The sequence below is a fragment of the Rosa chinensis genome, chromosome 4 (assembly GCF_002994745.2).
Source record: "Rosa chinensis cultivar Old Blush chromosome 4, RchiOBHm-V2, whole genome shotgun sequence".
NCBI lineage: Eukaryota > Viridiplantae > Streptophyta > Magnoliopsida > Rosales > Rosaceae > Rosa > Rosa chinensis.
This window is the reverse complement of record NC_037091.1, coordinates 62,064,907-62,088,005: the sequence shown is the minus strand read 5'-3', so window position 1 is coordinate 62,088,005 and position 23,099 is coordinate 62,064,907. Positions and strand designations below refer to the sequence as shown.

The 23,099-nt window shown below is 42.5% G+C and overlaps 1 protein-coding gene and 1 long non-coding RNA gene across 4 annotated transcripts; one reads left to right on the top strand and one right to left on the bottom strand.

The window, feature by feature from the left end:
• Positions 1-203: 203 nt before the first annotated feature.
• On the bottom strand, positions 204-2,222 carry LOC112197632 ((R)-mandelonitrile lyase-like). The gene is made up of 2 exons (XM_024338385.2): positions 1,399-2,222; positions 204-1,311 (listed from the first exon to the last, which is right to left on the bottom strand). Exons 1-2 carry the CDS (start codon positions 2,108-2,110, stop codon positions 458-460), a joined length of 1,566 nt encoding a protein of 521 aa, XP_024194153.1. The 5' UTR covers positions 2,111-2,222; the 3' UTR covers positions 204-457.
• Positions 2,223-19,671: 17,449 nt separating this feature from the next.
• Positions 19,672-23,055, top strand: LOC112197908. Of its 3 annotated transcripts, XR_005809602.1 has the most exons (4): positions 19,672-19,883; positions 20,019-20,173; positions 20,619-20,806; positions 21,807-22,292. It is a non-coding gene; the product is annotated as an uncharacterized LOC112197908 (long non-coding RNA). The 3 variants fall into 3 exon arrangements; XR_005809601.1 differs by lacking the exon at positions 21,807-22,292 and adding an exon at positions 22,884-23,055 and having other exon boundaries at positions 20,019-20,806; XR_002935793.2 differs by having other exon boundaries at positions 20,019-20,806.
• Positions 23,056-23,099: the final 44 nt, after the last annotated feature.

Below are 23,099 nucleotides of genomic sequence, written 5' to 3'. Positions count from 1 at the left end.
TGTGACAAGAGCTCCATTCTCTAATGTACTGAATTATAATGGAAGCAGTATTATGAGGTCTTTGGAAACCATCATAGAAAGTATACTTGTTGCGCCATTTCTAAATAAACCAACAGGTGTAAATGAACAAATGAGACCATTCAAATCCCAAAAACATACAGTTTTTTTGCAAAAGGTTATAAGCTGCTATCCAAGTATTCCAGTCAAGCTTGAAGGTCCTAGCGATGGTAGCAGGCATTCCAATTTCATTCCAAACAGTAGTAGCCATGAGACAGTCCCTGAATAAATGAATCATAGATTCAGGTTCCTAGTAGGGTGTCTCAGAGCTCGGTGCATATTGTTTTTTCAACTTTTATCATATTGAACTTGGAATTTGTCCTTCATTATTAAAATTATGCATAGGCAGCTGTTTTTATTTAATTAATGGGATAAATTACAAGCTGAACAGGTTCGTGGATTAAGCATCTTTTCTCTCTTGAAGAATTTTGAGCCCTTGGTATCTTCCAAGCATTAGCACAGTGGCCATTGGGTTTGTGCCTGGTGATTCCAGGAAGGTTGACCCATCGATCACTCTCAAGCCTTTAACACCATAAACCCTATAATTCTTGTCAACCACTGACCCCATAGTGCAACCGCCATGGTAGTGGGAGAAGGTACTGACAGTGGTCTTGCAGAGTTTCTGGAGCTCGTCTTTAGTAGGCATTGGCTTGTTTCGGTATTCATTCGAACCCACTAAGGAAGCAATTGATTTGGACCTTAAAGCTAGCTCAAGCAGCTCGGTCATCTTCACACATTCTGCCAAGTCTTTCACGCTTGAAAGGTAGTTGAACGTCACTGATGGGTTTGCTCTGGGGTCAGTGCTGTTGAGTTCAAGCTTTCCTAAGGATTCTGGGAAGGCAATTTTGCCAATAAAATAGCTAACAGTTGTTCCATTCAAGCTAATTGGTTTAATTCCTGCCTCGGTTATGATTTTGAAGTCATCTGCTATACCAGCAGCGCTGGCAGGCCCTGGTGTTGGATTTTGCGGGTTGTAGTTGACAAAGAGTTGAATAGCAGTATTGTCTTGCATTCCTTCTCCTACTCCCTTCAAGTTGAGTACGAGCGGGATTTCAAAGTTTTTAAGGTGTTGTTGAGGGCCGATGCCACTTAACAACAAAATCTGAGGGCTGCCTAGAGCTCCTGCTGATAGTATCACATCACCCAATGAACCCGAGTTGTCTGGCTGGTTGAGGTAAGCTTCATAAGTCTGGTTTGAGCTGCCATCGCTCTTGATGAATCTTATACCTCGAGCTATCTTGTCATCTCTGGTACCTGCAAAACCATTTACATTATCAGCAACAGAGGGTTTATCTTACATATTGTACATTAGATGCTATTTTAAAGAACTACCATGCTTACCAGTTCTTTGAAAGATAACTTTGTCTACAGTTGCATTCAAGAGAACTGTGATCTTGCTTGGATTTCCTGCTGGTAGAAGATCAGCTGGTAAGTGTCTTCTTCCTTGGTTATCGAACGAAGTAGCACCAATTTTTGTTCCCTGAATATGCTCCAAACTGAAACCATTATAGGGGAGAATTCCAGCTTCAAGAAAGCTAAACGCAACAGCATGCGACCATGGAGTCAAATGATCAGGTTTAGAGATGATTCTAGATTCCACCCATTCATAAGCATCCTTTACTCCCTCTTTATCCCAACCAACCTTTTTGACAAAATCCTTGCTTGCTCTGCCGTAAAACCCAGCATTGATAGCAGCTGATCCTCCTAGCACTCTTCCTCTGAAATTGGGTACACCATCTGTCGAGACAAATCTTTGTGCAGCTGATGTATATTCATTAGTTTGGAGATATGGGAATCCGAAGTACTTCAACTCTAAGATGAAGGGGTCTCCGTAAGGCGAGCCACCTCGTTCCACCAAAAGCACTGAGAATTTCTCAGACAAGGTTGCAGTTAGGGGGCAGCCCGCAGTGCCTCCGCCAACAACAATGTAGTCGAAGGACCTACCAGCTACTTCTTCGACATTTGAAGTCATATAGGGGAATGTTTGCTCCGAAGAACATATAGCCAAGTGAAAAAATAGAAGCAACAGATGCAATGAAAACCCCATCACCATGAATGTGATGAGCAACAGTAGAATTGTAGAAGCTTCAAGGCTAGTAAATTAAGGTGTGTTAACATATGGGGAGATGTTTATATAGTTTCAAGTTCATCACTGTTCTTAGTCCAGTTGAGTGTTCTTCAGTTCTTATCTTATACTCTTGCGGCAGGGCCTACCATTGCCAATGGTGACTCCATCGTTATTTATAACTGATTTTGTTTCACACCATTGTCAACAATGGTGATTAGAAATTTTAAATAAAAAAATAATAATAATACAAACATGAAATCGTTTCACAAGTGAGGGATGTGCCATCAAAAGCCCACTGAGTATTCCAAGCATGTTTTAGACAAGAAGGAAGGGAGCATTATTGGTGAAGCCGCTCCATGTTTTTTGACTTTTTTCATTTGAAGAAGACTATTATTATTATTATAAATTTAAAACCTTCACGGTAGGGCTGTCAATGGGTCGTGTCGGGTTGGGTTCGTGTCGGGTCAAGGTATTTGTCGTGTGGCAAGATACAAACTCAAACCCAACCCATTTAATAATCGTGTCAAAAATTTAAACCCAAACCCAACCTATTTATTAAACGGGTTACCCGTTTCCAACCCGCTTAACCCATTTAATAAATAGGTTGTGTCGTGTTTGACAAAATGACCCATTTAAGGGTTAACAATGCGACCAATTTAACTAAAAAAATGCATAAATTGATTAAATTCACTAAAAATTCTACGAGACGAATAATATAAATAATTATATATAATTCATAAATAATTAAATCCAATAATTATAAAGTAAAATATTTCAAATTGTCTAATCCTATGATCAAATACTCTCAACGTCTAAAATTTCAGGATGAAGTATAGCATAATCGGGTTATACGGGTTCACTTCGTGTTGGCGGGTTGACCCGTGGCCGACCCATTTATTAAATGGGTCATGGCGGGTTGACCCATGGCTGACCCGCTTTTTAATCGTGCGGGTTCAACCCGCTTTATTTCGTGCGGGTTTCGGGTCGTGTTATCGGGTCGTGTCGGAATTGACAGCCCTACTTCACGGTATTAATTATTCTAAATAACTAACAAACTACAACTTACTAACGTGTTGATTTATAATATGTAATTAAAATAGCCAACTTGACAGCCTTTTACACGAATGTAAATGGCAAGCATGATCCTTAAAGAGTGATTTACTAAATAAATAAGAGTTTTGACGCGTGCGTTCAGACGAAATACAAAGAAAAATGGGAACCCATGATCCCCTCCACAAAAAACTAATAATTTTGCAGCTTCAAACCTTGAAATTGACCTGCATTATCCTCATAAACTTTTGCAATTGTAACCGGAGTGTATGAAACGAGCCACCTGGTTAGACTTTGCTAGCCACATGGTTAGACTTTGCTATGGAAAAGGTCACAATCAATTTGATGCATGCCTTCATCCAATGCATCAGCCTGCAGATTGTTGTCAGTCACAAGACTTCTTGCAAATGCCGACGATATTCTAACAGGTACAACACATGTTTCTTGATGGCTAACAATCCCGTCTATTTCAAACTAGAAAACAAACAAAGTTGCTCGATTACTTTCGAGGGGCCAGCAAATTGAAAATCAAATCTTCTAGGAAGGCCACATAAATTAATCTTCAGCTCATCTTTTAATTTAACATATCTTTGATGTTGAAAAACATGCATGACAGAGTTATCCTTAGTTTGTTCAATGCACTCCCTTCAAATTAACAATACTAACTAGTTGAACACAAAAAATCTTGTAGACATAAAACTATCTAGAAGTTGATATACGTTAAAATAATTGAAATTGAAATGTTCCTATACTAGCAGTGATGCTATATAGACAATGTTAATAGACGAGATATATCCATCTTCTCCTTCAATCACGAGCCATTACATCAGACAAGGTTAATATGAAGAAACTTTTGCAATGCAAAAATACTTGGTGCATATCCAATTTCACAAAGAAAAAATACATACCCTGCTATTCATGTCATTGGTAGATCAATGATGACCATGGATTCCTGAAAGTAACAGAGCCATTTTGACAATCAACAAAACAGAAACAAAATTGAGTAAGAAATAGCACAAAAGGAAATGAAACCCGCAAAGCCAAGTCTTGATTATGGCTAAATACAATACCAAATATCATTCAGTATAATCTGATTCAATTCAAGCATTGTTGCAAGCTTTAGCAAGTCTTGGGGAAGTATTTGAAAAGAAGGAAAACCCAATGAGAATTAGAAAACAGTTGAAGTTCATACAAACATGAAAGCAACCAAATTGAGAGATTAAGTATGAAATGGGATATAAATAAGGATCTACTTGACAGGTGGAGGCTTGGATATCTTGTTGACACTCGTCTATGGTTATATATCATTAATATTATCTCCCTTGGGTTGCAACTTGAAATGACTATCAACTTCAAATTACATGTTATCAAATTCCATCCTTTGTTAAAATGAAGTGAAAAAGCAAACAAACCAACACACAAAAGTGGAAAAGAAGGATAGAGTTTGCAAATTTCTGACCTTCACATCACAAAGGATGTCAAAAGGGGAAATGATTGAATCTGTCAACATTGTGGAAATGTTTTTGAGGAATCATATGTCAACTTTGTATAGTCTGAAACAAGAATGATGGATGTCTTATTAAATTGGTATTACAGAGCTATTTTTAAGACAAATGCATGTAAATGGAAAAGAAGCATTGTAAAATTCAATATTAACTCCTTTTCTTCTCTGCACGATTATCCAGCCAAAAAGAATCATGCATGTAAGTTTGTAAAACATTTACCTGCTCATTGTTGACAGTAAATGGTCATTTTGATTGACACTGAGGGCAAGAACCAACATAACTTCTGAGAATTCTAAAAAATAGCCCCAAGACTGCTCCATATTTGTTATAGTCATACCCTACTTATTGCAACTGGGGAAACAACTCAGAGCAACGGGTCACAACTGTAAGAAATAATTATGAACTCATCACTATCATGAAGGAAATTTACACTGATTATTTGCTTTACTTGAAGGTTAAGTAATGGGATTGTGATATGAGTCATATCTTGTAATCTATTGTGTTATCTGGAGCAATAGATATTTGAGAATCCTATTGCTACTTGTTTTAGGTAAGTAGCATCAGATATGTTTAAGGAATTAAAGGCAGAATTTCTATGTAGGTCATGCTGAATAGATTCTCTTTATGGGAGGGGTCTACATACAACTCCTATATAAGAAGCCTCGGTCCATACTTCCACCATCATTGAGTATACAAAACCTTGACCCATAGAGAGGAACTTGCTCTTGATGAAAAGCAGAAGACCTTAGCCATCAACGACTTGTTCAACATGAATACTCAAGGTTAGTATGATTTAGTTCACATAAGCATGTTTTGTATCTATATAGACTTTGTGATTGTGATCCTTGTCTGTTTGTATTGATGTTACATTTGGTATTAGAGCTTCTTTCATAGAGCTTTGGATCAATTTATTACATGCTTGATTGTTGAATGGTTGCATATTTTTACTCAAGGAAAACACCACGCAAGCCGAGTTTGTTGTATCATGTTTTAAAGCCTTTTGACCCAAATTGGGCCAAGCCCATCTTCAATTTAACAAAAAAAAGAAAGGCAAATTATTGTTTTATGACGGTGTACTTACATGAGTATTTGCCAAACATAATTAGCTCTAATGAGCCACGCTCATGTTACTGCCAGCGGTACCAACTCCCTCCAGCGGAGTGACCTATGGAAACACAGCCAAGCAGGCTACCGCCTGAGCCTTGGCTCACCCCCAAGTCACCGCCGACGCTCCGCCATGCGCCACGTCAAGATGGCATCAGAAGCTCCAGAAGCTGGGAACTGAAGCATATCAGTCCCACATCGAAAACATGGAAGAGATAAGCATCTTCCCCACCTATAAAATGTTATCTTGTCTCTCCTCCTTAATTACGCATTTACTACTTACCTAATGTTATTCTGTCAACACAAATACATTGACTAACTTAGGCATTGGATAAGAGAAGACCGCCCAACGCGGTCTCCCTCTAACGCCCTTTGTATTGTACTTGATAGGTATCGGAAGTATAAATCACAACATAATTAGCGATCCGCCCATCGGATCAGCTTTAACCAAAGACTTAGGCCACCGCTCAATCTTAGATATTAACATTGGCGCCGTCTGTGGGAATCCTTGAACAAAGTCCATCCTACCACAACAATCACCATGACTAATGGCAGCGGGGGAAACGTTGAAGAGCAAGCGATCAATCTGCCAACCCCCATCCCACCAACCCCGTGCTTAACATTAACACAGCGGTTAACGTTAACCGAGCACTATTCAACACTCCTGTCAACCCCAGCTCGGAACCCCAGGGCTCATCCCAAGTCCCACTGACCCAAACCACAGCGGAGGCCCGACCTGGCAGCAGTCGCCCACCAGGCCAAGATCTCGCTGCTATGTATGAGCTGGCATTAGCGGACCTCCACAAGGCAAACACGGAGCGCGAACAAGAGCGCAGAGAGAAGGCCTAGGCCCAAAAGCAAGTGGCCACGTTGATGTCAAAATTTGACGAATTGAAGAAGGCGTTGGAGGCAAACGCTAAGCCAATGCAGAGCGACCAATCGCGGAGCACTAGACATAGTCGACCCAACACAGGCGGATTGGTACCCGTACCAATCATACGGATGCAGGTACTGCTGAACCCACGAGAACTATTGGGAATGGGCCCACCTCCCCTGCCTCGCTTAATGTTGGAGCAGGAAGCGGAGTCACAACCTCACACCAACCGCTCTGCAGCTAGGGCTAGAACTGAAGGTGATCCACCTGCCCCCAGGCGGGAGCTGGTGATAGGAGCATAAATGCGACGAATAACGTGTGAAATCCCTTACACTTTTCTTAGCTATTTCCTTTAAAAAGTCAGTTTTAACTTTGTTTTCTTTTTAGGTAGTTCGTGGAGTGATTCAAGAGAAATAAGAGCTGAAAGGGAGCAATGGAGACATGGATCATGAAGTACTGATGCAGAGGACCAGGTTTGATCAACCATTTGGCCAGAAATTACAAGGGAAGTCTGCGGAAATCGTTGTGCAATACAGTTGCTGCAAAGCAGAAAACTGCAGTTTCAGAATCAACTTTCTGGGAACGGTTTTGAGGAGCAATTCTTGCTTCATTCCATCTGCACCTATGAAGAAAGGGCCAGCGATCCTTGAAGACATAATGTTATACTTCAACAAGAGCCAAATAAAAGGGTCAAAAATGTCAACGAGGCAGTAGGAAATCAAAGTCGAAGTATGCTTCCCGATAAGGCAGAATCTGTCAGTTTTTCACGAAGCTTTTTGGGAGATCTTTTCTGGAGATTTTATTGGAGTTTTTCCAGAAGGTTGTTGATCAATATAGAAGATGTGATGTCATAGAACACGTGGGAGTAAAGATCCATCCAGAAACTTGTCAAGACGAAGTCGTTCCTTATCCAAGAAGGAAGCTTCAGAAACAGAAATTGAATCCTAGTCAAAACAGGGCATTTTGGCCAAGATTCTTCTTTGGACGGATTTCCAGGGCATTTTTGGAAGGTTATTGCTACTGAAAATATTAAGGAGAGTCCTAGAATAATTCTACAAGATTACCAAGGCTTGAAAATCATTTAATTGTGCACCAATTAAAGGAATCCTCAAGCAACAAGGGAAGGTTTTAAAAGCATTGTTGAAGAAGGAAACTAGGGCTGAACTTCTCCTATATATATTGAGCTTCTGTACACGTTGAAAACGACGATGCCTTTCACCTTCTCTTCTATCTCTCTTTCTCATTCATCCGCCATCATCTTTTTCTTCTTCTCTATTTGTTTTATTTTGGTTTTTAAAACAATGTGTAACTAACTATCTTTTTGTTAGGGGTAAGGTTTGAAGCCTCAATTATGTAGAACATATGTTTGTTTAAATTTAGTTTCTTGATCTTTGGTGTGAATTGGTTGTTTATTTCTGCTTGATTGAAAACTTTTATGTGTTTATGTTCTTTGGGTCGACACTTAGGATATATGCATGTAATTGGAGCTAGGTTTAGAAAATAATTCACCTAATCGTCTTGTTTTCTAATCCACAAGTATGCAAGGCTTTGAACAAAAGTTGATGTTTTAAACAACTAGAAGAGCATGCTAGGTAGGCGTTCCACACTAGACTGCAACTCTATAATCAATCGTTTCCATGAGATCTTAATGCTTCAAATGTGTTGACACTATATGTGTTGTTGATAGGATAGCGTTCTATACCTTGATTGCATGTTTGATAGGCTTAGCTATTGTGCGTTCACGTAGACTAAGTAATTAGGGAAACATTAATAAGGGACATGATCTGCTCCGACTTGTTTCTTGGTTGGTTTCTATTCACACCTCAGTAATTGAATCTAGGTTAACTTAATATTGTTCGAAAGTAATTGGTGGTGGATTTCCGAGTCTCTAACATGTTCTCCATCTTATTTTCTCAAAACCTAAAATCAAATTCGTTTTCCTTTTGATTTATCTTTTATTTTCGTTAAAAAAACCAAAAACTCCAAATCTGTTTCAACTTAATTAGGATTGCAACGTACCCTTCTATCCCCATCTTGTCCTGCCATCTTTTTCCCTCTTTGACGTTTTTCTTTTTCTTAGTTTTGTTATTTGTTTTGTGCTTTAGTTAGTTTAGTTTAGTTTTATTTTGTGTGAATTATAAAGTTACCCTCAATCCCCGGCTTGAACGATCCCTGCTTACTCTATATTGCTAACGACTACATCTTGCAGGGTTAAGTTGAGCGTCTATTTTGGGCGTATCAGCTGGGGCAGCAGAACCTCCAAGCCGGGCCCACTAGCGATTCAACCGCCCTAATCTTGGAAAGGATGCAACAATTAGAACAAAGGTTAATCCAGGCGGAGGCAGGCGCTCCAGGGCCAACACCAAATCCGCTCTTTACATCCAGGCCAGGGTCATTCACCTCCAGGATCTTGTAGGCCGTCAGGCCAGCATTTGCAAAGACACCAAAGATGTCACATTACAGCGGCATGACTGACCCCTTCATCCACATGGACACCTTCAAAAAAGTCACTAACAACAAGGGATTTGATGTCGTCACCCTCTACCACTTGTTCAGCGAAACGCTAGACAGTGAGGCAATGATCTGGTTCTTTGAATGGCCCCCTGGATTTATCGACTCATTCAATGCACTATCAAATGCTTTCCTCTCTCGATTCATCCTGCTAGTTGCCGGACACCACAACACAAGTCAGTTGTTCAAAGTCAAACAGGGCGCCGAGGAAACATTGAAGGCATTTGTCACCAGGTGGCGGGTAGCAGCATCTCAGTGCCACGATCTTGACAAAACAATGACATTAGCAGCCTTCAAACAAGGACTCCTCAAGGGGCCATTTCTCTGTCAAGTTAATTACAATCATCCAAATGCCGCGTATGACCACGTCATGGGCGAGGCAGTCATCCATGCATAGGCATAATTCATCACATATGGAGAAACCCCACCATTACCGCCAACACCGGCAAAGTCCACTCAGCCCTCCTCCAGCCATCAGGAGACCGCTAACAAAACCTCTGCTACGCCGCCAACTGATAAGAAGAGAGAGTGGCAACATGGCAACTACCAGAGAAAGCGGCAGAAGGACCAGCATTACAACAAGGGCAACCTTTCATCCCATGGGGATAACCATAACAAATAGACAGAGTCCTCCCAGCGGTACGCAGTGTTTACAGTCCTCACAGCCTCGTATGAGGAGATATACGACCAGTGCAAGGACCAGATTCCACCACCACCCCAAGAAAATACCCAAGGTGGGGAAGCCCAGGAACACCGGCAAGTGGTGCAAATACCATGAGGACAGTGGTCACAACACCAACAACTGCAATGCTCTCAAAACGGCTATTGAGACTTTATACCGTGATGGCAAGATGGAACAATTCAAGGTGCGCCAACCGCCACCTGTGGTCGCCAACATCGAACCCATGCGCCGCATCAACACCATCGACGGCGATGCTCCAATCACCAACATGTCTCATAGGGCAAGAAAACTCTATGCACTCGCTAACCACCCCAAAGAAGTTTGCAACATCCGCTATGAGAGATCTGTAAAACTCCCAAAGTCTGATTGGGAACCTATCACCTTCTCGGAGGAGAAGGAGCACAGAGTTCATCTCCCCCACGATGATCCATTCTTAATCGACCCCATGCTCAATAAATGGTCAGTGGCAAGGGTCCTTGTTGACAGCGGATCCGCTGTCAATGTCATAATCAATGGTTGCTATAACCAACTCTAGCGGAATAGAAAATTACTCCAGGATCATGAGCCATTGCTCAGCTTCTCCAGTGACGTCACGCAGCCACTCAGTTCTGACTACATGCGACTAGTTATTGGCGCTAGTCCATGTACAACGGAAATACATAAAAAGTTCATCGTTGTCGATTGCTTCAGCTCATATAATGCCATCATTGGTCAACCGACACTTAACAAGCTCAAATGCATCATAGCCGGATACATGCTCCTCATGAAGTTCCCCACACCCAACGGGACAGGATGTGTGAAAGGAAGTCAACAACTGGCACCAGAATGTTATTCGATGACGGTGGCAAGGTCGACGAGTCGCCATGAAATCCTAACAGTAGGAAACCATGCACCGGCACCAAACATTTTTGAGGACCCTCAGGATGACGAGGAGAAATTTGTAAAAAAGGAGCTTGTCAACCCAGAGACATCTTTGAGGGTTATCAGCATCTCCAATGAGCACTCTCAGCGGACTGTCCACATCGGTGCTCAGCTAGCCCCAGAAGTAGCGGCTAAACTCACACAGTTTCTACATGACAACATCGCCGTCTTTGCATGGTCTTACGCTGATATGCCGGGCATCTCCCCTGAGATCATCACACACAAGTTGAGTATCAAACCATCCTTCTATCCTATGAATCAGGGCGAAGTCGATGAAGAGAGATATCGTGCAATAAGGGAAAAGGTCGCCAAACTGCAGGGCATTGGGTTCATCCGCCAGGTCAATTATCCCCAATGGATTTCTAACCTGGTCATGGTCAAGAAACCTAGCGAAAAGTGGCGGATGTGTGTCGACTTTAAAGGTCTTAACAAGGCATGTCCTAAGGATAGCTTCCCGCTACCCCACATTGATCAACTAGTCGATGCAACTGCTGGACACGAGCTGCTCAGCATGATGGACGCTTTCTCCTGCTATAATCAGATTAAGATACACCTCAGCGACTAGGAATGCACCACCTTCACCACCGACATGGGCCTATACTGTGACAATGTCATGCCTTTCGGTTTGAAGAACGCTTGTGCAAATTATCAGCGGTTGATGAATGCCATGTTCGCTGAGCATCTTGGCAAGATAATAGAGGTATACGTGGACGACATGTTAATCAAAAGCATTAAAGCCAGCAGACACGTGGATAACCTCAAAATCATATTTGCCATTCTATTGGGTTATGGTATGCGCCTCAACCCAGAAAAATATTTCTTTGGCGTCACCCCTAGCAAATTTCTAGGCTACATCGTCAGTGAACGGGGCATAGAGGCCAATCCAGACAAGGTGCAAGCCATCCTCAACATGAAGGATCCAGAATGGAAGGTGCACGTTCAGAGCCTCTAAGGTAAAATAACAGCTCTCTCGCGGTTCATCTCCAAACTCACTGACAGGTGCCTCCCATTTTTCAAAGCTCTGAAGAGGACCCACAAGAAAGAAATCGACTGGACCCCAGACTGTAAGGTGACGTTCCAAAGTTTGAAGGAATACTTGGCAACAGTCTCACTTCTTTCCATCCCTGTACAGGGGGAGGTATTGTACATCTACCTGGCGGTATCACCATCAGCGGTTAGCTGCGCTATTGTACGATTAGAGGGCCAGGAAGAGCTCCCAGTATTCTACGCCGGTAGGGACATGAAGGGGTGGAGACAAGATATACCCCCTGGAGCAGCTCGCTCTCGCACTCATTGTCTCCGCTAGACGCCTCCGCCAATACTTCCAGGCCCACACCAGCCATGTCTTAACAAACCAACCGCTGAAGCAGGTAATACAAAACCCTGAACACTCTGGCCGCCTCAACAAGTGGGCCATTGAGCTCAGCGAGTTCGACATTGACTAAAGGCCAAGGACTGGCATGAAAAGCCAGGCAGTGGCAGATTTCATCGTTGAGCTCACCGAGCTCCAGGATGAACCTAACCTAGGGGCAGAGGAGGTCAACACAGAAATGATAACCGCTAAGGAACCAGCCCCCCAGTAGCAGTCAGACTGGAACCTCCACGTGGACGGCTCCGCTTACGCCAAGGCCTGCTGTGCTGGAGTCATCTTGACAGGACCAGGGGGACTAAACGTGGAATACACATTAAGGTTCAATTTCAAAGCCTCATACAACATGGTGGAGTATGAAGCGCTCATTGCCGGCTTACTCCTCACCATCGACTCAGGGGTTGACAGTGTCAACATATTCAGCGACTCCCAGCTAGTCGTTAACCAGGTCAACGACAACTTCCAAGTGAAGGACCAGTAGTTAGCGACATATTTAGTGTATGTCAAGACACTCCTCAAAAAATTCAAATTTCACACCATCACACAGATCCCCATGGAAAAGAACACCAAGGCTGACTCACTGGCAAGATTAGCAACCGCCCAACCACACCAAAGTCCAGCAGACACAAGGGTGGAATGCCTTGACAAGCCAAGCATCACCAAAACCCTGGCGGAAATCTTTAACATTGAGGTAAACCCAAGCTGGATGGATGAAATAATTGAGTACAAGCTCAATGGAACACTGCCAACTGACAAGGTCGAAGCAAGGCAACTCAAGCAGAGAGCAACCCGTTATAATATCCAGAATGGCAAACTATACTGTCAGGGATTCACCTATCCGAACCTGCGATGTCTGACCCCAGAGGAGGGAAATGTCGTTCTTGCAATGATACACTCCGGCGCCAGATCTCTGGCCAATCGCACAATGCGACAGGGCTACTTCTGGCCGACGCTCGGCGACGACGCCAGGAAGGTCTCCAGGTCTTGCCATAAGTGTCAACAATACGCTGACCTTCCCCATGCCCCAGCGGAACCCCTGTCAATCATCATTGGCCCATGGATCCACTCCACGTGGGGCCTGGACTTGCTTGGCAAATTCCCAACTGTCAAGGGATAATTCAAGTACATCATTGTCGTCATCGATTACAACAGCAAGTGGATAGAGGTGGAACCACTAACGGCAATAACTACCGCCAAGGTAACTCACTTCCTCTGGAAGAACATCTATTGCGGCTACGGCGTTCCTCACACAATCATCATAGACAACGGCACACAGTTCAACAACAAGGAACTCATATCTTTCCCTGCTAACCTGGGCACCAAGATGAGTTTTGCATCTGACGCTCACTCCCAAACCAACGGCCAAGTCGAAGCAGCAAACAAGATAATCAAGAAGCTGCTAAAAAAGAAACTCGACGACGCTAAGGGTTTATGGGCGGAGAAGCTGCCAGAAGTTATGTGGGCCATCAGGACTACACCAACCTTCGCTACTGGTGAAACACCATTTTGTATGATGTTCGGCACAGAAGGCGTCCTACCCATTGAGGTCACCCATCCTATCGCTAGGGTTGAGGGCTATTGCTCCGAGACCAATTGCGAATGCGTCAATCTCGACAAGGACCTCCTCGAAGAGAAACGCCACAGGGCTCATTTGCACAACTTGCAAAACAAGCAACGGGTATCGCGTTTCTACAATGCCAGAGTCAAAGCCCGAAACCTCCAACTGGGGGACTGGATCATGAAGGAAGTCATTCCACAGCCAATGGCACTCCTCCCAACTTGGGAAGACCCATACAAAATTATGGAAGTCGTTAACCCCGACACCTTCTACTTAATGGACAAGGATGGCGTCACAACGACCCACCCTTGGAATATCGAACACCTTCGGTATTACTACAAATAGACATACCACTACCTAAGAGCATCTTGACTTAGCTAAATTTTTGTTCAATATTTAGCTAAGGGAAGCTACCCAACGGGTAGAACCCCGCTTTTATAAACGTTGATCTGTCAGCTATCAATAAAACGAGGAATTATTCAAACCATTGTCACCAAGTCTAACACTCTAACCACAAGAGTTAACTGGCAACGCCAACAATATTAGGCTGACCACGTCCACTACATCGTGCACTTGGAACAATTTTAATTCCTTTAATGTTTCATTGATTAGCAAAAGCACAAGTCAAAACTCTGGCGGTATAACAAATATTAAAACAACGCAACCATTACACAATGCCATACTTGAAAAAGAAATTCAGCGGCAAAATGCAAACACGTCATATATTCAGGGCCGAGACTCCCCCACCCAAAAATATTGTCAAAATTACAAAAGAAGCCTTAGTGGCACTAAAAAAGCAAACAAGCCTCAGCGGCATTACAAGGCTATGGAGCAGTCTTCACGGATTCTTAGAAGCAGCGGCGAGATCCTCACCCTCCAACGGTGGCTGTTGCCCGACCAGGCGGCTAGTCTGATCAGACCCATGAGCGGTAGGTAGTTAGGCTTCCGCCCCTTCTTCCTTGCCTAGGTCGGTTTCTCCTAGCCGGATTAGGAAAATGTGCTAAAGTTGAGATTTTAGTGCATTTCCAAGCTTCTCCATCATTTCCTAGCATGATAAGGAAAACATAATAAATATATATATATATATATAAATAAACACAAAGGTTAAGCAAAAGTGCAAGATTAGGGGAATAATTACTAGGTATTTATGGACCTAACAGTAGGGCTCAACGTCACCATGGTACTATCCGCTTGGGTGTGGGCGGCCATGAAGTCAGCGTGGGAAATTTTGAATTGAGTAGGTGGAGTCCACTGAGAGTCATCCGCCGGACGCGCACTACTCTCTCCACTACCTGAGCGGGCACCCGCAACTTAAGTAGGAGCTACATTGCTCGCAGGTTCCCGATGACCTGACGCCCCGACGGATTGGGACGCCTTCACCCAGTAAATGGCGCCCTTCTGGTTCAACAAGTCCAGGTTGGCAGCGGCACCAGCCTTCGCTGCCTCCATCATTGCTTGCTTGTATGCTGTAGACTGCTTGAACGACTCCAGGGCGATAGCCTCCGAGCGGCTCCTCTCAGCTTCCAATCAGGCAACCTCGCCCTCTAACTTTTTCACCTCCGCAAATTTGGCGGCGGAGTCCCGCTGAAGAATCTCAACTTTCTTAGCCTTCGCCACTAGTTGGTCCTTTAGCAGAACTATGTCCTGCTTTAGCTTGGAGATGTGGTCGTTCCGCTCAAGGTCCCATTCAACTGCGACATTCAGCTTGCTGCAAGCATCCATAGCATCGCATTCTGCCTTAGTCAGGCGCCGCTCAACATCAAGAAGCTTATCTTTGGCCTCCTCCAACTCCCTCTGGAGACCTTCGATCTCCTCCCTCAGCTGCCGCTCAACCCAAGGCTGGCTTGACGTGGCGAGGAACAGCTCATGCAACCCGACAGACAGATGTCTAAACTCCGAGCTGAATGGCTGTCGACCGAACGGTCCCATCCAGTCGGCAAAACTCTAGCCTCTCGCAGAGGTGGAACAAAAACTCCCTCTCGGGATCGGCCAGAAACTCCGCATAGGCAGAGAACGAGTCCAGGCCGCCCTGCTGCACCTCCCCAGCGACAACCACGGTCACCGGCTGCGAGGCTTGCTTGGCCTTCTTCTGTTGGCAGGTCCCAATGGTCTCCGCATCAGCTGCATCATCTTCCTCATCGGCGTCATTCTACCGTCGCTTCCTTTGAAGCACCGCCCTTGTGGCACCTGCGGCTCCAACACCGCAACGGTAACGGGTTCCCTCTCCGACACCACTCTGTCCTTCTGAGGCCCACGACGGTTGGCTGGCACTCTCTCCCTCACCTTCTCGGGGGCGGCCTGTACCCTGCTCCTGCTGGCATCCTTGCGATCTGCGCCAATTCCCTCCTGAACCACGGGCGAAGCGTCGGTGCCAAGATGCGAGTGATGAGGCATCGACAGCACCACTGGAGTCTCAGACTGGCTCATCGCCAGTGTCTGTGGATTGACGATAGTTTGTTGGGCCGCCATCCCAGCGGCATACATGCTCTCCAAAAAGTTTGTCAATTCTACACGATCCATGGATTTGGCAAAAGCGTTGCGGCTCGCTTTGTTACCCGGCGGAGAATCTACAAAAAAAGAAAAAAAAACGAGTAAGCCTGGTACAAATTGAGCTAGGGCACAGTTCAGAGGAATTAATTACCAAGGGCGCACGTAACTGTAGGTCGACCAACAGCTCCCAGCCGGTGAGCAGGTGAAGGTCAAGCAAGTTGCGATTCCGCCAACAGCCTTTAATCCTCGGCATGCGGCACTCTTCCTCACACGTCAGGTTAAAACGCAAGTCCGCTACACAGAAAAAAATGAAGTAATGGTTAGAACAAAGTACAGAGGCATATCATACAAGCAAAACCAGCAACTCCTATCAGCAGAAGCTAGCGACAACCTCGGATAGCTAGGTTGGAACTCCGACTTAATCCTGAATGTCGGCTCCCCCTCATTCGACCCCACTTGATATTCCCACCCACCCCCCCCCCCCCCCCCCCCCAATGAGACATGGAATCCTTCAGATTCTCAATTAGCTTCGGCGCCCTCTAGCGGCGGGTCAGGTTCACTTGCCCATTGCAACCTTGGCGCTTCACGCACACCAATTTGTAGAAGTGTAACGCCTTCGCCACAGTTGGACCCTCGCAACTGGACAATCGCCATAGAGAGTTGAGCGCCATCAACAACCGCCACATATTAGGGCAAATTTGCCCAAAGGGGAAGTCGAACTCTCAAATCAGGATTTGGAGATTGGGCAGTAGGGGAAACGTCACTCCCTGATGGAAGATGGCCTTGTACACAGCGGCATGCCCCGCTGGAACAAATGACGCCCTCTCATCCCTCGTCGGCGGACGCCGCTTCACTACTCCCAGAAAGTGCCAAAACAAGAATACAGCACATATACACTCAACCCAGATTCGACCATCTAGCAAATCCCTAAACCTCAACTCTCTGTCAAACACCAAAACCCATCCCTATACATCGCTCTACACCCTCAGAACACGTCAGGGAAGGGTAGAAATCATCCAAATACCAAAAACAGAAATTGCCAGAAAAAAAAACCCCCCCCAATAAAATAGGGATAAGATTCAAGCTACCAACCTGAAAGATGGGAACGCTGGTGCGCTTGATGATGCTTGTCGCCGCTTCAGGAAGTCTCTGTCCTCCAAAGATTGGTAACCTCACAAATTGCAGAACCTTCTTCTCGGATCTCAGAGTGAACTTGTTAGCTCGACACAGTTCTGCGCCAACACACCACTATTGGATTGGCATAAAGACAATCTTTCCATACTTGAGAGGTACGATTGATATGAGCTTGTTTTATCCCTACAGAGAGAAAAGAAATAACAGAAGTGTGAGATCGGACTCCACAAGGCAAAACGCCACCTTCCGTGCTCCTCTTCCCCTCCATCAAAATGACAACGATGTCTTGATGAGTTTTGCTGATGCAGGGTATCTCTCTGACCCTCACAAAAGTCGCTCCCAAACGGGTTATGGCTTTACCATGGGAAACACTGCGATATCTTGGAGGTCTACAAAGTAGACCCTTGTTGCTACTTCCTCAAATCATGCAGAGATTATCGCTCTACATAAAGTCGTGCGAGAATGCATATGGCTAAGGTCTGTAGTTAGACACATTCGAGGAACTTGTGGTTTGAAGTTTACCACAGATAAACCTACATGCATTTACGAAGATAATGCAGCTTGTATTGAGCAAATAAAGTTAGGTTTCATCAAGGGCGACAACACCAAGCATATATCGCCTAAGTTCTTTTACAATTAGCAACAACAAACACTTCTAAATATTGAAGTGAATCAAATCCATTCAGAGGATAATGTAGCGGACTTGTTTACCAAGTCGTTACCTAAATTCACCTTCGAGAAACATGTGAAGAGCATCGGATTAAGAAAGTTATCCGAACTCCCATAATTGTAGAAATCAGGGGGAGACCTTGACATTAGAGGGAGGTATGATGTCTACATGTTAGATCTAGAAGAGTGAAGGATGTGTTGTGCTCTTTTTGCCCTTCGATCAGGGTTATTTTTGTCCTACAGGGTTTTTGTTACCTGTCAAGGTTTTTTGTGAGGCAACAATCAAAGCGTCATCACCGAGTTTGAGCGGCACAAGGGGGAGTGTTGAAGGATGTCGACTACTCTACATTCACGTGCGTTGTGCTCTTTTTCTCCTTCGACCAAGGTTGTTTTTTCCCACAGGGTTTTTATTATTTGGCAAGGTTTTTGATGAGGCAACTTAGAAGCGCATAGCAGAGGCAACACTATTGACATGAAATATCCAAGGGGGAGTGTTGTAAATGATAATGACTATTCATGCAATAGGTATTGCTTAATGTATGCGATTGACATACTTGTAATGTGTGATTGACAGACTCGTAATGTATGCGATTAACAGACTCGTAATGTGCGATTGACAGACTCGTAATGTATGCGATTGACAGATTCGTAATGTATGCGATTGACAGACTCGTAATGTGCGAGTGATTAGTATAGCTATTATGTATTGCCTTTTATATATATGATGTAACCCTATATAAACCTTATGGTGAGATAAATATAATATAATATAATTTTTTCCAATTCTCTACAATAGATGCTACATATAGCTTAGAGCAAGTTCACCTGTAGTTAAGAAATGTCAAGGTTGAAAAGTCGAGGGGTCGACCAGTTAAGAAACTATTCACTGCCACTGGACATGGGTTTCCACCCGTTCAGTTTCTTGACCAGTCAATACTATTCATTATTTTATTTTTTAACTGTTCATTGAAAACAATTTTTTTGGGTGTGAGATGTTAGAAAAAATTGTAGGTATTTATAGAGAAATTTTTACAATTTTTTTTCTTACCATTAAAACCGCATAAATACATATTAATTGTTTGCCGTTGGATCCTCTTCTTAATTGAAACCAACGACCCAGATTAAAGGACCGTTGGATTCAAAAATTCTATTCAGCCAACAGTTCCTGTGCATGTGTCCAAGCCCTGACCCCTTCTCTGTCGCTACGCGACAAAAAACTGCCACACAGGCGTTGCGGCTTCACCTGTGTCTTGCGTGTGTTCCACGCTCTCGTCCTTTGCGTCTCTCTCTGGGCATCAATGGCTGACGTTAGCCATGTGGGGAGCTCAGGCCGAGCTGACAGCAAACTTGACTGGGTAGGAAAATAGTCACGGTCTTGCCCTTTTTTTTGGCCTGGGTCATGCAAAGTCAAAGCTTGGCTGGTCAAGCTTCGCCCGATGGAAGCAATTTTTTCATTCTGGCCAGTCAACCATCATCATAATGACATGGCAGCTGGGCAAAATCACACCGCTGCACTTGCTCTTACAAGACCCATTAAAATAAAAATCAATACATAGACTGCAGTTAGCAGGCCAAGAGAGTCTCATATCTAAAAAGAAAACTTTATATTAAAAATAAATGAAATAATAGAATTGGAGATATTATCTCAGTTCTTGTTTGGATCAGATAAATTTTGTGCATTTAATTGGGTGGAGGACTTGACTTTCTATCCAGAGGAAAAGAAAACTTGTAGACACTACAAAATCTATATCAATATACCCATCAACAAAACGAAATTAGAAAACAGCTACATGCTATTTCAGTTGTTGAATGAAAAGTTATAAACAAGACGAGGAAGTTGTTGTGACTTGTGACTGTAATAGTACTAGTCCCATGTAAATGGTGGTTTAAGGTAATGGTTGAGTTTTGTTGGTTTGAATTTTGAAAGATAAAAGGAGGATTGGGTTTGTCTTGGACGATACTCAATTCATCCTTTTTTGTGGTTTGGTTTTTTGTTTCCGTTGGTTTTGAATTGATTGGGTAACAGGTGATTGAAAGAAAGAGATAAAGAGTTGGCAGCGATTTCAGGTGGAGTGCATCGCTTTTGGTCTCATTATCAAATCTCTTGGGCGAGTTCAGTGGCTGCGAGATTTTTCAAGTTTATCAGAGTCTCTGTTCCTTCCTCGCAAACTTCCTCACTGGGTTTCACTCTCTCTCCTATGTCTCTCAAAATATCATTTATGTGTATTAGGGTTATGTTTGAATGTGTAATTTGTAGGGCTCATTTATGATTATCATTATTATTATTTTGTTTATGGGTTTATTGCATACTCCTGTTAAATGGGTTTTTCTCACCTAAACAAGTTTGTACAAACTCAAATGATCTCATTGATTCATATGCTTTATAATTTGGAATTAGTGAAATTCAACTGATGGGTTTAGTCCAGAAATCAATCTGCATTGAATATCCAGCATTGTTTTTTTTTATATTTTTTTTTTTATGAGGACTTGTCTTAAATAGTAGCAGGCCATAATCCCAAAGTTGATTTCAGCATCTGTGTTTGTGTTTGTGTTTGTGTGTGTGGAGACTAATTGTTTTTGATAGATCGTTTGGTGTGTATGGTTAACATGAGCTGTAGTATTACAGCGGTGGGCGGGCAAATAAGCTCCAAGTTGTGGTACATGAGCGTCTCAACTGACAGTGACACTAATGACGCAAAGAAAATTGGTGCTGAAGAAGATTTTGAGAATTTTCTTGGTTGCTTGAAAGATACGAATATGCAAGCCCAAGGTGTGGATCCCAAGAGGGGTTGGGGATTTCGTGGTGTGCACAAGGTATTTTTACTCACTTGAATGTTATAGTTTCCATGTGTATGTGGACGCATATGTTTGCAAATACATCTGCATTGTGTCATAACATGTAAAGATTATTAGGGTAATCTGACCAGAGCTTCCAAACCATGTTTACTCAACTGAATGTTATAGTTTCCATGTGTATGTGGATGTGTCATATCTCAGTGAGGTTTCTTGACACTAAAATTGAAAAAAGAAACATCTAATTATAGTTTATTTTAATATGGTTCTGCTTAAGCAAACTCAAATTGATCTAAAACTCTTGCTGTGATGTGATGGATTTTAGGTTTTGATACATACTGGTTGAGTGGTTGTTCAATCCTTTCTCTAAACCTTCCTATCGGAATTGCTTCATTCTGTGATTCATCACTTAAGTTCATAGCCTTCTTTATGTTATGAATTGGAGAGCACGATTAATTTGATTCATAATCTGTTTTGAAAATTGTCATTGTGAGATAAATTGCATCTTTTGGTTCTGTCTTTTTTTTTAATTTTTTTTATTAAAATTTATTTACAGAATTTTATTTTCACCGGCATGAGAACTGTTGCTCTGATGTGACAAATTCTGGGTTTAATAAATTCTGGTTGTTCAATCTTTCTGCAAACCTTCATATGAAGTCTGCTTCATTGTGTGTTTCATTATTTATATCAGAGTCAGATATATTGCCTCCTTTGGCTTCAATTTACACCTTTTACATACCAAGTTCATTTGGTGTTTAAATTTCAATGTGAAGATACACTTCCTAATCATTGATTATTGCTTTACCAGAAGCTATGGCTTTTGTTGTCAAGCATTTTGTTTGAAGGTGCAAACTATGATTTCATTTTCTTACTAGGTTCTTTGAATTTCTGGTACTTTATGTATTTGGATAAGTTTGCTATAATGGGTTTTTGATTATGGTGCTTCTTCTTTCTAAAACAAAATTCTCTGTCTTATGTGGGATTGTAGATTGGATTCAAAAAGTGATGTGTTTGATTGCAGGGAGACTTAGGATGACATTAAAAACTTTGAGCTGACAAAGTTTGATAATGAAAATATAAACTTTGAGCTTTTATGGGAGTGTCGGCTATGTGTCCAAGTGTTTGTGATATATGTACAGAGTTTGCTATTCTGTATCCTTTTGATCATTGAGGAATTGTGACATTTGTATTTGTCCGCACTCTGCAATACATCAATCCTATTATCAAGAATCACAACATCGTTTGAAGGGGAACTTTTATATGCAACAGAGAGGGTTTTGACTCTTCCATGTTTATATGTGTGGCTATGCATGTTCTATTGCTTTTTCGGTTTTTCCACTTGTGGTGTGTATACGGTGCAGTCATTCCCTCTCCCATGTTGGTTCATATTTCGAAAAATCTTCTGCTTACATATTGCTAATATAAGTTAAATATTCTTGCTGAGCTGCTGTGTCATGGGATCGAGAGTTCTATAAAGATTGCTGGAATGCAAAAACAGTTGAGGAGGAAGGTTCTATGTAGTTTTTCCTCTTACAGATCTTTGCGGACATGAAATTTCTAACCATCGACTTTTGTTGTATGGCTCTTCTGGCTTTTTGACTGCATCAGTATTGCTTAAGCCCCATTGATTAGATTACTCAATATCTCTGTTTTTTTTATCCAGATCTTTAAATTTAGATACCATTATATTTTTTCAACGCTTTCTTGGTCCAAATTTTGTATTTCTAATAATATCAAGAAGAAAACAAAAACCTTAGATGCAGATAAATCAGATGCAAACTATATATAAACAGTGGTCAATTTCTAATGCCTTCTTCAATAACATTGATTAAGGAGATTAATGCTCTAAAGTCTAAAACATTTTTTTTTCTTCCTCTTACTGATGGATCAAAATAAATTTCTCAATTCTTTTAAGCATTACCTCCTCTTATTCTAAATTAAAGTTCTCATAAGAGAAATGACCAAAATACTACTGCTGCTATTGTGATAGGGTTGGAAAGAAAGTGCTTCTTATATGTTACTGTTTGATCATATTCAAGATTACATTTCAACTGCAACTTCAGTCACTCTTTTCTTCTCTTACCATCCAATCTTTCAGTGGCAGCCCCCAGATCAACAGCAGCTAGACGATGATGATACATCTGAAGAACTTATGTATAGTAATACCAGCCTCTGCTCAAAAGTTCTACTTATGAAATATGTAAATATGCAAGTCTGGATAAAACACCAGCTTTTGTAATATAAAAGGGATAACATTTTTAATTAACAGTTCTTAGCTTATGATTGTGGATCTATTACGTACAATTTAGAGGGG

Excerpts from the sequence above, each read along its gene's own strand:
- LOC112197632 (XM_024338385.2), bottom strand. The coding sequence starts at position 2,110 with ATGGTGATGGGGTTTTCATTGCATCTGTTGCTTCTATTTTTTCACTTG. Across the intron at positions 1,312-1,398 it reads AGTTATCTTTCAAAGAACTG|GTACCAGAGATGACAAGATA; the intron begins GTAAGCATGGTA and ends ATGGTTTTGCAG.